The sequence below is a fragment of the Acanthochromis polyacanthus genome, chromosome 14 (genome assembly GCF_021347895.1).
Source record: "Acanthochromis polyacanthus isolate Apoly-LR-REF ecotype Palm Island chromosome 14, KAUST_Apoly_ChrSc, whole genome shotgun sequence".
NCBI classification, from domain to species: Eukaryota; Metazoa; Chordata; class Actinopteri; family Pomacentridae; genus Acanthochromis; species Acanthochromis polyacanthus.
Window position 1 is genome coordinate 25875350 of NC_067126.1, and position 15367 is coordinate 25890716.

General features: G+C 40.1%; 2 protein-coding genes across 4 annotated transcripts in view; one reads left to right on the forward strand and one right to left on the reverse strand.

Moving 5' to 3' along the window:
• Positions 1–1524: 1524 nt before the first annotated feature.
• Positions 1525–7180, forward strand: serp2 (stress-associated endoplasmic reticulum protein family member 2). Its single transcript, XM_022213111.2, has 3 exons — positions 1525–1726; positions 5555–5627; positions 6696–7180. Exons 1-3 carry the CDS (start codon positions 1643–1645, stop codon positions 6734–6736), a joined length of 198 nt encoding a protein of 65 aa, XP_022068803.1. The 5' UTR covers positions 1525–1642; the 3' UTR covers positions 6737–7180.
• A 2158-nt stretch (positions 7181–9338) lies between these two features.
• The window catches only part of LOC110964384 (TSC22 domain family protein 1-like), a 35572-nt gene continuing 29543 nt past the window's right edge, over positions 9339–15367 (reverse strand). For 2 of the 3 annotated variants that reach the window (XM_022213092.2, XM_022213094.2), the window contains exons 2-3: positions 12548–12599; positions 9339–11107 (exon numbers count right to left, since the gene is read on the reverse strand). In XM_022213092.2, the coding sequence (XP_022068784.1) occupies positions 10838–11107; positions 12548–12599 (322 nt within the window). In that variant the 3' untranslated portion in view covers positions 9339–10837. Of the gene's footprint in view, positions 11108–12547; positions 12600–12858; positions 13183–15367 lie in introns of those variants that run through there. The other variant, XM_022213093.2, reaches the window with a different exon arrangement.

A 15367-nucleotide genomic window follows, 5' to 3' on the forward strand; every position in this document is an offset into this window, starting at 1 on the left:
TTGAACCAACCCCCCCCCCCCCCCCCCCCCCCCCCCCCCCCCCCCCCCCCCCCCCCCCCCCCCCCCCCCCCCCCCCCCCCCCCCCCCCCCCCCCCCCCCCCCCCCCCCCCCCCCCCCCCCCCCCCCCCCCCCCCCCCCCCCCCCCCCCCCCCCCCCCCCCAATAAAATATTGACTTTATTAAAAAAATGTATCTATTCATCGACTGGGTTCAGAGGCTCCACCACAATCCATCCATCACAACTCTACCTCATCAGTTAATACATTTTAATTGAATTAAATTATTAATGGCAATTAATAGATTACAATCAATCATTAACACCCCTAAAACCTAATAGCCAGTCATGTCAGCTGGTACAGTGGGACTTTCTGTGTCATTATTCTTATTCAGAATTCAGAACCAGGCCCAGGGAGAAGCAGCCATCTGCCTCAACTGGTTAGGGTGAGGGTGAAGGGGAGATCTGCTCATTCTAGAAGAATCAGTGGTCCATCCATCCATCCATTCTCTATACACCGCTTTATCCTCACTAGGGTCGCAGGGGGTGCTGGAGCCTATCCCAGCTGACTCGGGCGAAGGCAGGGGACACCCTGGACAGGTCGCCAGTCTGTCTCAGGGAATCAGTGGTGTGGAATTAAATCTAAAATAGTAAAAGGCAGGAGGGGATTCTTTCATGGAACACTGGATGCATTTTATTATCAAGCAAAGGATGTAACTGCTGTGTTTCCTCAAAACAACAACAGCTAGGATTGTTTGGTGGAATATTTGCACACAGTGAGACAAGCATGGTAAGTACAACTGCCAAACTGCAGGATCCAAATATTCAGTGCTTCCGCAGTGAAGCTGGTTTTGAAGATGATAAAATGCAGATAGCAGAAGTGGACGGAAAAGTAGTCTGACATTAGCCAATGGCAGTCTTATACCCCCAGTCTATACCTGGTGAGTCAGACTAGGTTTTAATCAACAACTGGAAAGGGATTTTAAATAAAGATGAGAGGCAATTATGGGAAAAACCATGAAATTTTTATGCTACATCTCATTTAAATATCCCAACAACAAATTTACCTTATACATTCTTTTATTATTTCACTTAAATTTAAACTCATTCAGCTTCCTTAACCTACCAATTTTTTTTTCTCATTTTTTAAAATCTTTTCTAAATATTTCGACAGTCTGTAGCTTAGAACAGTAACAAACAACTTCTTTATATGCATTTAAAAATGTAATCAATTAAAACCCATGATGGGTAGCTGGAGAGCTCCCCTGGCCACTCTTCTCCAGGTACAAAGTGGAGCTGTTGTAAATTACAAACAAACACTACGCAAGATCCTGTAATGCCCTTCAAAATAAGAGCGTTAGCAAGCACTTTATGTTGTTTTGCGAGTTCATGAAATAAACCTAACAATACAAGTTAAATGAATGCATCTTTTCAAAGAAATGCATTATTTTATGAGTGTTATTAGCATCCTCAGTCTGTTTACGGATGGTTTCATGCTCACCTTTGAAAGCAATCCCGGATCACTTCCGGTTTGATCGCTCCGCAGCAGCGGAAACTTGACGCGGGGTTGCTGTCGTCAGCCTGCAGCATCAGAAAATAACAGGCTAAACAGAGGCATTTATCCCGGGTTTTATCCTCGCTGTGGAAGATGGTGGCTAAACAGAGGATCCGCATGGCCAACGAGAAACACAGCAAGAACATCACTCAGAGAGGAAACGTGGCCAAGACGCTGGTGAGCCGTTCACTCATAGCGAGATGCCAGCATGACATTAGCCCAGATAGGTGACGCTCAGCCCGGTGAGAGCAGCAGCATCAGCAGCAGGATGGTGGAGGTGGTGGTGGTGGCAGCTGTCAGATGAAGGTAGAGCGTGACTCAGGACCTCCACAGCTCCTTATATTCAGTTAACATTATGATCCACCTAGCTGAGCTGTTTGTTCAGATGTCATTATTCAGACTGGACTCGTTACCGCCCTGAGCTGTGTAACTTGACGTTACTTTACTCAGTGAAAGGTGAACACACTGGATCATATAGGGAGAAAATAACCTAAACCAGTGCAACTTATTTTATTAAGCAGATACCAAACTGTACAGCGACTATATAGAAGGGCTTGCAACCAACAATTACTTTTAATTGTTGAGTATTTTCTCTATAAATCGATGACCTGTTTGCAGAGGTGGTCAGACCGTCACTCACATTTTATTTTTGCCAATCACTGCAAGCCAAAAAGCCATTTTTCAGTCATTCATTCTTTTCATTTGCTCATACGTTCATAGTCTGACTCACTGGATGTACACTATGGGTATAAGCCTGCATTGGCCTCCCATTTCAGGCAATTTTCTCCCTTTCTTCCCTTTCACTCTCTGCATGCTACTGTTTCAAAATCCACTTCACTACAAGGAAACAACAGCAACCTCCAAGCAGCAACCTACACACTAGAAAGATTTGGATCATCAGTAAGGCAGCTCTGCTTGTTTTTTTTTTTTTGTTTTTTTTACTGAGTTATCCATTTTCAAAACAGTGATGGCATCCCTGCCCACCAAAACTGTTTCCCTGTCACTATTTTGTAGGGGCATCTGTGCTGCATCCTGGGCTTAGCTCAACTCAGAAGGGCTGTGATTGTTTAAAGAAATAAAAACAAGTCACAGTTCTTCTTATGTACGATAAGGTGCAGTCAGACCATTCTCCAGCACTGACAGAGCTGTGGAGATAGGCCTGACAATGCAAGGCTAATTACAATAAAGCTATATATTATATATGTATATACAGTGTGTGATTGTATATACTTAGCAAATCTGGAACAGTTGCTTAAGTTCTGCTCTTTTCATTATTCTTAAAGCTCAAATGACATAGAATAGGTACATAAAAGATGAGTTTAAGTGTCCCTGTTCTGCTCAGGACACCCACCTAGTTGAAACATCAAACTGTATCCAGCGTTTTGATTCTTTCTTTTAGCTTCTGTTTCTGTATCAGTCTCTGTCAGCAGTTGGTTTTCAGAGCTCCTCAAAGTAGGTTTTATCCCCACAGTCTTGAATAGTCTGTACAAGAGATTCAAATAAATCCACAGCTAAACCTAAATCATACACGCTTCTTTTTTATATGAAAAACAGATACATTTTATACTGTCTGCACAGCTTTAAATGACAATCAAATGAAATCTCTGAGCTGCTACAGAATCAGTGTAAACATCTCCTGGTTGGTCAGAATTACTTGTTGTGTGTGGTTAAATGGAGGCGGTTGCACAATTGTCTGTATGGGAACAACAGCCAGAGAAAAATGTTTTGTTAGAAGAATCATAGTTACTGGATGTAATTCCAGCTCTATCAGATGTGCTAGCCCTCTAACGGGCTTCACTCTTGATCGTGTGGAGCCATCAAACTTTGTAGTGATCGTTGCCACCCCTTAGCTCCACCTCTGGTTGTTTGGTCTTTACAAATGCCTGGAAATGATGAAAAAATGTTAATGACTGTTTCTTAAAGCCCAAGATGACATCCTCAGATGTCTTGTTTTGTCCACAACCCAAAGATATTTACTGTACTGCCACGGAGGAGGAAAAAACCTGAAAATATTCAACTTTTAGAAGTTGAAATCAGAGAACTTGACTGAAACTGATGAATCGATTATTAGCTGCCACTTATTATTTTAGCAGTTTATATCTAATTGATTAGTTGTTGCAGCTCTAGTGTCAAGATGAAATGGACAGGAGGACATGATTAGTAATGATTTCTTAGTCTTGTTAGCAAATTGGTTTTCTTATTTGTTTTTAGACAAACTGAATGATTCAATGGGTTACCTATTGACCAATTAACTGTTAAAGCCACTATTGTTTCTTTACTCTATTAATTATCTATCAAGAAAAACTGTCCAACATTAATTTTTCAGCTTCTGCAGCGTGAACATTTTTTTATCGTGAATTGAAGATCTTGTGGTTTAAGTTCTGGGAAACTGGAACACACATTGTCACTATCGTCTGAGTGTTTACGTTGTAAAATTTAAATTTCCATCCCATCATCCGTGTTGGTTTAAAAGTTGAAAATTTTAACCTCATTCCTCACCACAAGATTATTTTGGGAGCTCCCTGCAGAGCTGTTTTCAGGATCAAGAAAGGAAGACTCAAAGCTCCGGAGCTGCTTTTTGAATCCATCTCCATCTCAGATCCATCTTTCCTTCTTTAAACTTTAAAGTCAGCTTCCCTGAATATAATCACAACTGTTCATGCGTGTCTTAATCTGTGGATGAACGAGATTTTTTCCACCCAGCGTCTCTTTTCTCCGGCTTTGTTTACATCATCCCTGAACCACTGACTGTGAAGCTTCTCCCACAGCAGCACACAAACATGCAACATGTCCAAACAGATGATATCAGCGGAGGTTGATGTGTGCTGCTCAAATCCTTCGTCTGACAGTGTGGAAAACCACTAACTTCACTGTGCTCTCTTTATAATGAACCCTCCTGTTGTCTTCACTTACGGGCACCAAAAAATATTGTTTCTTTGTCTGAAAAAAGTCCAAATATTTTGCAAAAAATTCCCCAAATTTCTGAAAATTTGCAAAACCTTCAGGAAGAAAATTCCAATAATTCCCGTAAAGTTTTATTTTAAAAAAATCCCTCAATTTTGGGATGAAATTTCTTGTAAATATTTTTTAAAAATGAGTAAAAATCTTCCAAAAAAATCCGAAAAATATCTTAAGTGATTACATATATATCAGTATTCTAATATTTCCTTTAACAACATTCACAAAAAATAATTTTTTTGTGAATGTTGTTAAAGAAACATTTTTTAAACATTTCTGTTTTCCACCAAGAAATGTTCAAAAAGTTCCCCAAAAATGTTGAAAATGTGGACGTTTTGACTTAGAAAATATATCTTTTTTTCCACATTTTCAAATTTTAAAATGGGTCAGTTTGACCCGCAGGACAACACGAGGGTTAAAAGCTTCCCTTAATAGTTTTATTTTTAAAAAAATCTCCCAAATTTGGCAAGAAAATTCTTTTAAATATTTTCAAAAAATGAGTAAATATCTTCCAAAAAAATCTAAAAAATATCTTAAGTGATTACATCTATATATCAGTAAAACTTCTAATATTTTCTTTAAGAACATTTACTAAATAATCAACCAAAATCCAGCAAATTTCACTGGATTTTGGTTTATTTTTTGTGTGAATGTTCTTAAGAAACATTTTAACATTTCTTCTTTTCCACCAAAAAATGTTCAAAAATTTCCCAAAAATGTTGAAAATGTGGACATCAGAAGTTTCACTGTAAAAATAAAAATTTTCCCCACATTTTCAAACTTTAAAACGGGTCAGTTTTGACTCGCGGGAAAACACGAGGGTTAAACGCTGGGGTTTGCACGGCCTCATTTTTATCTGGTTAGTTTTGGGAACTTGGGGTTTAAAAGCAGAAATACTGAGCAAAAGACAAGATCGGGAACAACAACCACCACCTGAGCAGCAGTGCAGGAAATGGGAAACCTCTGTGTAGTTTTACTTTTGCTCCACAGCTTTGTCTGTTGTAGCAGAAATATTAATGCACAATGTGTGTGTATGTGTTCCCATAGCGACCGCAAGAGGAGAAGTATCCTGTGGGTCCCTGGCTGCTCGCCCTCTTTGTATTTGTTGTGTGCGGATCAGGTAGAAACCTTTAATATCTACAGCAGAAAATGTTTGTTTTTATCATGTTTTGCCCACAGTGATGTAGAGATCTTAATTCATAGAGGCTCACAACAGTCCCTGTTTTTAGAAAGGCTTTACTCATTTAACAGCACTGTGGGAAAAGAGGGGAGAAAGAGTATGGAAGAGGACTTTTTAAATTTTTTGAAAGTGTGCCTTTGGTATTTTTTTGAGATTTTTGACTGTTTTGGTTCCGTAATTTGTTTCTCTTTTAGATTAGTGAAAAGAAAATGTGTTAATTTGACTACATTTTGTTTTTGGGGGTCTGTATATTTCTTCTACATAGCATATCTTTAGCAGTACTTTGATACACCAAGTTGATCTATATATATTCTGAAGGTTTTAGTTTAGTTGAGATATTATTCATAGCTTGATTTATAGAACATTCTCCTAAAACTCCTAAAAACATGGCTCAAGTTGAGTTTGGTTGATAAGATTTTAGAGCATTTTTAAAAAAACAACAACAAAACTTTCAACTCTAGCAGGTCAAGAAAGTGTTCGATGTTTAGATTTCTCTACTTTGGAAATATGCCAATTAGTGTACATTTAGTGAGATTGTGCCTCATTTGCATATTTCAGAATATATTGTAATACCAGAAATATTTGTCTTAGTAGTAATCAGCTGAAGAAAGTAAGTTGAATTTTTTTAAAAGCCTTGAAAAGCTAATGACCAATGTGTAAATCCTTTAATAAATCTTTAAAAATGTGCTTTTTTAAAACATATTGAGTAAAATAACAGTGTAAAAATTTTAAATTCAACCATAATAGGTGTTTTGGTTTTTTTTATTCTTAATTTGTGTAGTGGACTCCTGTCTGATTTTGACAAACGTCCCAGTAAGTCGTGATAGTTTGACAGCAGAAACCAGACATGAATGGAATTCAGACAAAGTTCATTTACTGCTGTGACGTGTCCTCTGTGGAAAACACCTACAGCTTTGCTCCTCTATGTTGGTGGCGTTTCAGAGTAACAAAAACTAAAAAAATGAAGGAGACCAACATGGCGTGACAAGCGGCTCTGTGTGCTCTCAGCCATATTTCAGATCATCCAGAGCATCCGTATGGGGATGTGATCCAGAGGGAGACTCTGGACCCCCGTCCCCCCTCATGCCCTCACTGAGCCCGGCTAGCCCGCTCCTGCACACTCGCGACCCTCCTCCAGCCACGTCCAGAGGCCCAGAGACTGATGCCAGACCTCGGAGAGAGAAGCTTCCCCCGTTCGCCGCCTCCACCACCATCCTCCTCTACGGACATGCCCCTGCCCTCAATCAGTGTTTACAGTGTTGCAGTCTGTGGTACTGACAGCTTTTCTATGAACAGTCTAAAACCACACCGGCTGGAGAACAATGTGTGTTTCATTATTCACTTTGGCACCTGTGTGTGAGTGTGTGCGCGTGTGTGTGTGTGAGACTGTGCGGCCAGTGATTCCTGCTAACAACGTGCCATATTTGTCTATTTCACTGTTGGTCTGTGCTGTGTGAGAAGAATGTTTTTTTCAAATAAATGTTGAGCATTTAGACAGCAGTACCTTTTTAATTCTGCTTTTGCACACCCCAGTTTCTTACAGCGTGTGCACTCACTCACACACACACACGCACGCTATGTGCTGATGTGTTTTTTGTGTGTGTGACGGATGAGGGGGTCTTTCTGACAGGCAGCTCCAGGTTTTATTTGCCAACACCACGTAGTGGAAATACAGGAGTGAAGATTCACATTCCTTCACCTAATGGTAGAAAGCAGGAAAAATATTAAATTATCAGTGAATTTAAAATAACAGATTGCATGTCAAGAAGTAGAAGAAATCTGAAGTCTTTAACCCTTCTGTTGTCTTCATTTACAGCACAAAAAATATTGTTCCTTTGTCTGAAAAAAATCCAAAAATTCAGCAAAAAAAATAAATTCCCAAATTTCTGAAAATTTGCAAAACCTTCAGGAAGAAATTTCCAATAATTCCTTAAAGGTTTCCCTTAAAGTATTATTTTTTTTAAAAATCACCTAATTTGGCAAGAAAATTCTTGTAAATATTTTCAAAAAATGAGTAAAAATCTTCCAAAAAAATCCTGAAAATATCTAAAGTGATTACATATATATATATTTTCTTTAAGAACATTTACAAAAAAATCAATCAAAATCCAGCGAAAATAGAAGTTTTACCGATGTATATGTAATCACTTTAAATATTTTTAGGATTTTTTTGAAAGATTTTTACTCATTTTTTGAAAATATTTACAAGAATTTTCTTGGCAAATTTGGGAGGTTTTCTTTAAATAATACTTTAAGGGAAACTTGTAACCCTCGTGTCGTCCTGCGGGTCAAATTGACCCATTTTAAAGTTTGAAAATGTGGGGGGAAAAAAAATATTTTCACAGTCAAAACATCCATATTTTCAACATTTTTTGGGAATTTTTTTTAACATTTCTTTGTGGAAAACAAAGAAATGTTAAAAAAAAAAGTTGGTTGATTTTTTGGTTCTTAAAGAAACATTTTTAACATTTCTTTTTTTTCCGTCAAACATTCAAAGATTTCCCACAAATGTTGAAAATGTGGACATCAGAAGTTTCACTGTGAAAATCTATTTTTTTCCCCCACTTTTTCAAACTTTAAAACGGGTCAATTTGACCTGCAGGACGACACGAGAGTTAAATAGTGAATACGCGGCATCTAATAACAATAAAAGGGAACATGGGAAACATATTAGTGCACAAGCACATGACAGGCAGACGTCTGTCCTAAGTATGTAATGTTTCTTTATAGGAAAAGCTGTTTTTTCTTTTTCTCTGCATAAAAGGTGGTTTATTTTATGGTGCGTTATCATCATTCAGCTTAATTGTTATTGTCACATTTACAGCAAACCACTGATCAACTAATAATTCTGCCTTCAAATAACTGCTACTCTCCTGCTTTAAACGCACACAGCAGAGAAACGTGACAATATGATGGTGCTGAATGCTTTAAATGCCATCTGAGGCGTGTTTATCAGCTACCCATGAACAAGACATCGTAATCTCACAAGATTGAACTGAAGGGTGTATTAAAAAACAGGTATCGGCCAGCGATGATATGGTTTCCCACCAGGCAAAACTATTATAAACATGTTTTCCCCAGAGACGGAGGGTATTTCTGGTGTTGAGCGGGATTACTGTGGGATTTAGCAGTCAATAGAGAATAACAAACAGTAAAACACTGTTTCTCCTGTCTAAATTAAGGTACAGCTCAGCCACCTACAGGAAGTCTCTCAAGGAATTCCCTGTAAAGAAGCACTACATTTAAACCCATGTGAATACGTGTTCATTCATCATTTATTATGTCTATATTCACACTTTTTGTCTGCTACTCTCCCACTCAGCACCTGCTAAAACACTACTTCAAGCTAGTTTAGCCATTTGATGAACAAAAACTGGGCTTCACCTACGTATATGTGGCGCCAAGTCAGGAGATTTAATTAGGATTTCAAAACCTTGAATCAGAAAATGTCACCCAAGTTGTTCCAAAGCAGGTAGTTATTCACCTTGATTCAATAACACTCTGAAGCAATCGGAAATTCAGCTTGGCACAAAGCAAGTATGACTTCACAACTGACTGGTTTCTCCGGGATATAAATCAATATTTAGAGGCTTGGTTGCGCGGCTGCTCCCACTGGGCAGGGCGACTTCAAAAAACGAGATGGCGACCAGGTTGTTATTCTTCCTTAAGCATGTTTATTGAAAGTTGTGAAGTGCAGCTGTCAAGTGCAATTGTGGTATGTATGTTACAATATCTCATCCGGTCTTTGCGGAAACATGCACAGAACATGAGCATACAACTGATACACAGAATGAAAAAGAAAGAACATCTGCAGAGTTTGTATTGTTTTTTTGTTTTGTTTTTTTTCAAAGGTTGAGTTTTAAGATATTGTTCATCCAAAGGTACTTCACTGTCAAAAAAAAATTTAAAAAAGAAAAAAAAACGGTGCAATACTCCAGAAAGAAAAAAGAGTCAAGTGAGAATGGTTTTACAGTCAAAGAGTTAATGTTGCAGTAAGGGATTTGGGACAACATTGTTGGCTGTGTTGTTGTCAGTTAAATAACCTAAACTCCTGTCCGTCCACAGTCCTGAAAATACAGCATTAAAAATAGATGACACAGACTGGGCAAGACCAGCGCATTCCTTGCTCATCTGCATCAATCTGTGTGACCTAGATAGCATCTGTTGTTTTTCCTCTTCTCCTCACTATTTTACATGGTACTTACACTGTACAGAAATATACATCGTCATCATCATCTTCTGCCCGTCAAACTTTGAAGAAAAAGAAAGAAAAATGCAGCGTAGCCCAAAGTCTCAACCCTGTCAAATAAGGTTTAAATTACATGCCACCGCAGGGTTGAGAGAACAGCAATGATGAGCTTTTGTCAAGGGCAAAAATGAGGAGCTTGAAATACTGAAAATAGATTATCATCATCTCCATAAGAAACCATGGTTTGTTCATCCCATCAACCCACAGTTGAAGTAACATCGTCAATGCTGCCAAGTCTTGTTCAAAATACCCTCCCGCCCCGCTTCCCGACCCACCCGCCCCGACTCCCCCATTCCAGATGGGGACTTTGTCGTGATAATGATTGCTCACATTCTTCATTTGTCACTCTGAAAAGGCTTTTTCTCTCTCCCAAGTCTCTCGACCTGCAACTCTAGGATCTAGCCTTGAGAGAGAAACGCGTATTTACATCATTCAGCAAAATAGTTGACAACCAATACAATCCTCCTCCCTCCTACTGCTCCATCTCCACCGTCAGTATAATCGACATCACTTAAAATCCAGACGCAGGCACAGTGATTTTTTTTTTTTTTTTTTAGTATCTAAAGTTAAGTATACCGTCGCCACTGATAAGGTGTTTTGTTTCTTCTTGGTAAGACATTCTAGTTGATGACCAAGGGTTATTTGGCAAATGTTCAATGATTAATCCTCCTCTGAAAACATGAAAACAACCCCCCGCCCCTCATACAGCATCTCAAGATTATCTCCCTCCACTGTGCTGTAAAACAGCGCCGCTTGTCCCGCCTGCTGCATCCTTCTGAGATAAATATGTGCAAATTCTTGTCTTAACAGCAAAACCTCCAGCTGTAGAAGGCAAAGTTTGGCTCTGCAGCTGTAGCAGAACTCAAAAACGTTCGGTCAGTCTGTGTGTGTGCAGGTCAGGCTACGCCGAGGCGCCGGAGCTGTGTGAGGCGGGCTGGGCGAGGGAGGCAGTGCTTGGGGGTCCCGGTGTGGCAGCTGTCGAAGGGGCAGGCGGAGAACCGGTCTGAACCTGGGCCTGGAACTGGGCCATCTGCTCTGGGCTGGCCAGTGTCTTGAGCAGCGTGTTCTCCTGCTCCAGCTGGGAGTTGCGCTCGATCAGCTCCTTGATCTGCTCCTTTAGGACCTCCACCTCCTCGCGCACAGCGTACATCAGGTGACTCTTCACCAGGTCCTGAAACAGACAGAGATAGTTGGTTATGACTGCAATACATCAATAATATCACACTATTAAACCATTAGGCATGAACCTCAAAGTTTGCAGACCTTATCTAACCTATGACCCAATTTCTATGTCTCAGATTTGTCATGATGTCAGAAATTAGATTACATACATGACAAATTAGTCTCAAAAACCCTCATAAAATGCTTTGACACCTGTTTATGTAGCTATTGCATATGGACACTAGCTCCAAAGCTGGAAAACTGCACAGATGTGGTCTAATGTTGCATCTAATGCAAATATTTGTATCGAAACTTAGTAAACATTCAAGCAAAGCAAGTTTGATCACAATACATTTGAGCTTATCCAATGAGGATAAGCAAACTGTTGGAAGAACCTGACCATGTAACCTATTAAAGCAAAAAGTATTTCATTTCTTTGTCTTCAATGTTTTGTACATGTAGTTAATGTAGCTAAAAAACCACAAATGGAAACATTAACATATTTTGTCAATCAAGCTAAAGCTAGTTATTATATCATACAATAGGGGAAAAAACATTTCATAAGAACACGTACAGCTTTATGTACAATCATGGCAAACGGTGCTACAAACGTCTTCAGTACTGGAAGTTATCGAATGAAAATGAGTATGGGACTAATGCAACAACTGCTACAAAGTAATAATGAAATTAATGTAGCCTGGAAACATTAAACTAAATTAGCATGAGGACACGAATGGAAACTTAAAAATACAAGCTTTGTCAGTGTCATCCGGTGATAATCTAATAAACAGACGATAAAAGGAAAACGTGAGGGACAATATTCCCAGGGTGCTACGTCATTAAATCGGCCCACACTTTAGCGTCAGCCAATCAGAGGCCGAGATATTTATAACCAGGCGTGTCAGTCTTCCAGTTTGCCTAGCAACAGAGCTGACAACAGCGACAACACAGACGGTGAAACAGAAAACAAAACCCCGCTGGCTTTCTGGGAAATAAAGCCTTCAGTTACAGTAATTTCTTTTATTATACAGTGTGATTCAACATATTTAGTGCTGTTTTTACAGAATTAAAAAAACAAAACACCAAAATGTTGTTGCAAATGGGCCTAGTTTTCAGGTAGCTGTGGAGGAAGCCAGATTTTAGCTAAGGTACTTTAACATTAGCATAAAACAAAAGTCAGGTCATGTCATAGTTTAAATGATGTTTCCCTACATTTAACTCAACAGTTTTGTTACCAGGGATGTAAATAAATGTCAATATTTAACTACACTAGGGTTAAACTCCAGATATAGACATGTAACAGAGGACATATCCATAAAAAAGGTCCTCTATCCGCAAACCCTCACCTGATTCAGAGCTATTCTAAGCCAACCATCCCTTCAGGAGTTTGCATGGATTAAAGGCCACCGTAGCAGCTAGTGAACATTTTAGAAACTACTTGAAAACTCACCATTGCTTGTTCAATCTTGTTGTCTATGGCCACGACGCTGGCTCCCGACGAGCTGCAAGAGAAGAGGAGAGACGTGAACACATTTTAAACCGCTCCGTACAAAGATGGAGAAGAGAGAGCAGCAGCAGCCTGCAAAGGCAGAACGTCTCCCTTCACAGGAAACATCTGGATATTTCTATAAAAATCAACCGCCTGCTTTTCACCGGGGGGAACAATCCCACTATCCCAGGAAGCGTTAATGGCAGTGTGGAGCGAGTACAATGACAATGGAGCATCCCAGTGACATGACGGAGCCCGGAGGCAGCGGTTACCTATTGCCGAGCTTGATGTGGGAGCTCTCTGCGCTCAGCAGCGACGACAGGAACGAGATGGAGAAATTTCTCAGCTGGCAGACGCCTAGATCCATAGCCACGGTGTAGCACGGCGTATTCATGCTGTTCATTGCTTCTTTTTTGTACAGTCAAGCGGCTCGACTCGACCTCCACACGTCCACCACCTCAGCGGGAAACATCCACACCTACTCTGTCCGGTAAACGCTCTTGCACCGACCGCAGCGGCACACATACAATCCAAGGTCAGCTCATCACGGCGGTACACAAGGATCTGCAGCTCGGGACCAGCCCGCATAATTTATCCGGCGACACACCGACACCGTGGCTGCTGATTGGCGGAGGAGGAGGCTGAAGGAATAATTTATGCAGGAACGCCCCCACCTGCCGCTCAGCTGACCCACTTTTGCATAAAATATTCCGGCGACGGAGAGGAGGTGGATGAAACCGGGGAAAACCGGATGGAAAGGGAAGAAGAAAGGGGCCGTATTACTGGAAAACAGGCCGAGGAGGAACAAGATTTAGGACTGTTAAATTACTGCGACAGCACGCATTAATCTGCTGCAGTTTCAATGAGAATGCGTCAGCTGGGCACTTCCCTTATCTTAACTTGAGACATTATCCTGCTGTCATCTCAACAGCTCTGAAGTGTTTTTCATCCCAGAGGGACAACTTAAAGAGAGTTTATTTTATTATAAATCAGCATCATGGCGAGATCGTTTACAAACTAGTCCCTAAAATATCAGCAAAAAAGCAATTTCAAAGGCTCTGGTCACAAACTTTAAATATAACATGTAATTGTATGATTTAATGCATCATTTACCTCAATTTAAGGGGTGTTAAAATGTGTAAAATCACTCACCACAGATTTTTTTTTACAACACAACCAAGATATGAGTACAGAACCACAGCTTCTATTGTTACCCAAACACTAAAAAGAACAAAAAATCCACAAATCTCATTTTCTCCTGTGAGACCTGGGCCACTGTAGATTATATGATTTATATTGTAATGTACAGTGAAAGCTCAATATGAAGAGGATAGTTAACAGCAATCTTCAGATCGGATAGAAATAAGCAAGTAATCTTTGTGTGAATCAGAATGTTTCAGAGGACTATCAAAGTGTTATCTTGTATATACTTGTTGCCCCCATGTGGCTCTGAAAAGTACTGCAGAGCTGCGAGGATGAGACAATATCAGGAGGAAACCTTGGCAAAGGAGCTCTAGAGATTTTAATTATTATACTGAGATAAAAGCCTAAAAACGACACTGAAGGCTGAAACTATTGCAGGACAGATATACATCAACGCAATGCTGTCACATGAACAATAGATCAATAGTGACCTAATGCTCACAGTCCAACTGATTGAATTTCACACCACTGGAAAACGTCGTGAGATTTCATCAATCAAATTCCAGCCGGTAAATGCAAGATACACATATGACCCATTCAAGTCTAACTTAACATGTTTGCCAAGTATCAGTGTTTAAGACAGTGTGGATCAATGTGACTCAAACATGATCACATACCTAAAAAGGGCCTTCACAAAACTTCACAGATGGCCTTATCTCGGGTCACATGGATACACCTAAAATAACTCCTCCACACGGAAACTTACAACTCAGGCATCCACGAAACAACACCCTCTCCCACACATTCACCTCCCTACGCTCTCACTCATTCCCTGTACTCCCAAAAGCCTCAAAAACTTTTGTACATGCGTCACATTCTTGCCTCTGATCACACCCATACTATGCAGGCCTCAGATCACAAGGTCACAGTAAAGACATCGCAGGCCAACCCTTAAGGTTCATGGACCTCAATGATATACAGCCACCTACGACAAATAAAGACAGGTGTAAAGATTTGTGAATTATTTAGGAAAACGGGATTAAAAGTGTTCATCAGTTCATTTGTAACGACATACAAAAACATCGGATCAGTTTCCATCTCAGAACATGCAAGGCTGAGTACATCCTAAGTGATTTAGGAGTTGGCAGTCACCTTTTCAGTGGGGACTTATGCTAATTTGGGTATCAACAACACAGCCCTGCTTAATAAAGCACCAATACCATGAAGAGGGGCTCAAACATAGTGTCTTGTTTTCAGCCGCCGCTCAACTTTGATCCCTGACACTTAAGCGTCTATCAAGAAGCCAATACCTTAATGAGAAGCTCTAAGCCACTCTCATCCCTTCCGGTCTCGTCTTTGACTAGAAGAGGGTTTAGCCAATTATATACACCCAAATAGCAAGCACAACAGCAGCTCTTGAGGACTAAAACCCATGCATGGACAAGCGAGCACACAGAGGCTTGACAGGAGCTACACCTGCTTCCACCAGCTCCCGTTCAGAGGAAAGGCATTTCAATAAGCCAGTGGTTCAGATTTTCATGCTTTAAACCACAAATTCAGCACTGGATTCAAGTTATCGTTCTCTAAGGCTTGTTTATATTAGCAACATGTGTAAATGAATGTTAACAATGCTTGCAG

Bases quoted from the DNA above. Each gene is read 5' to 3' on its own strand.
- serp2 (XM_022213111.2), top strand. From the start codon at position 1,643: ATGGTGGCTAAACAGAGGATCCGCATGGCCAACGAGAAACACAGCAAG. The intron at 1,727-5,554 runs GTGAGCCGTTCA...GTGTTCCCATAG, and splicing joins GAAACGTGGCCAAGACGCTG to CGACCGCAAGAGGAGAAGTA. The intron at 5,628-6,695 runs GTAGAAACCTTT...GTGTGCTCTCAG, and splicing joins ATTTGTTGTGTGCGGATCAG to CCATATTTCAGATCATCCAG.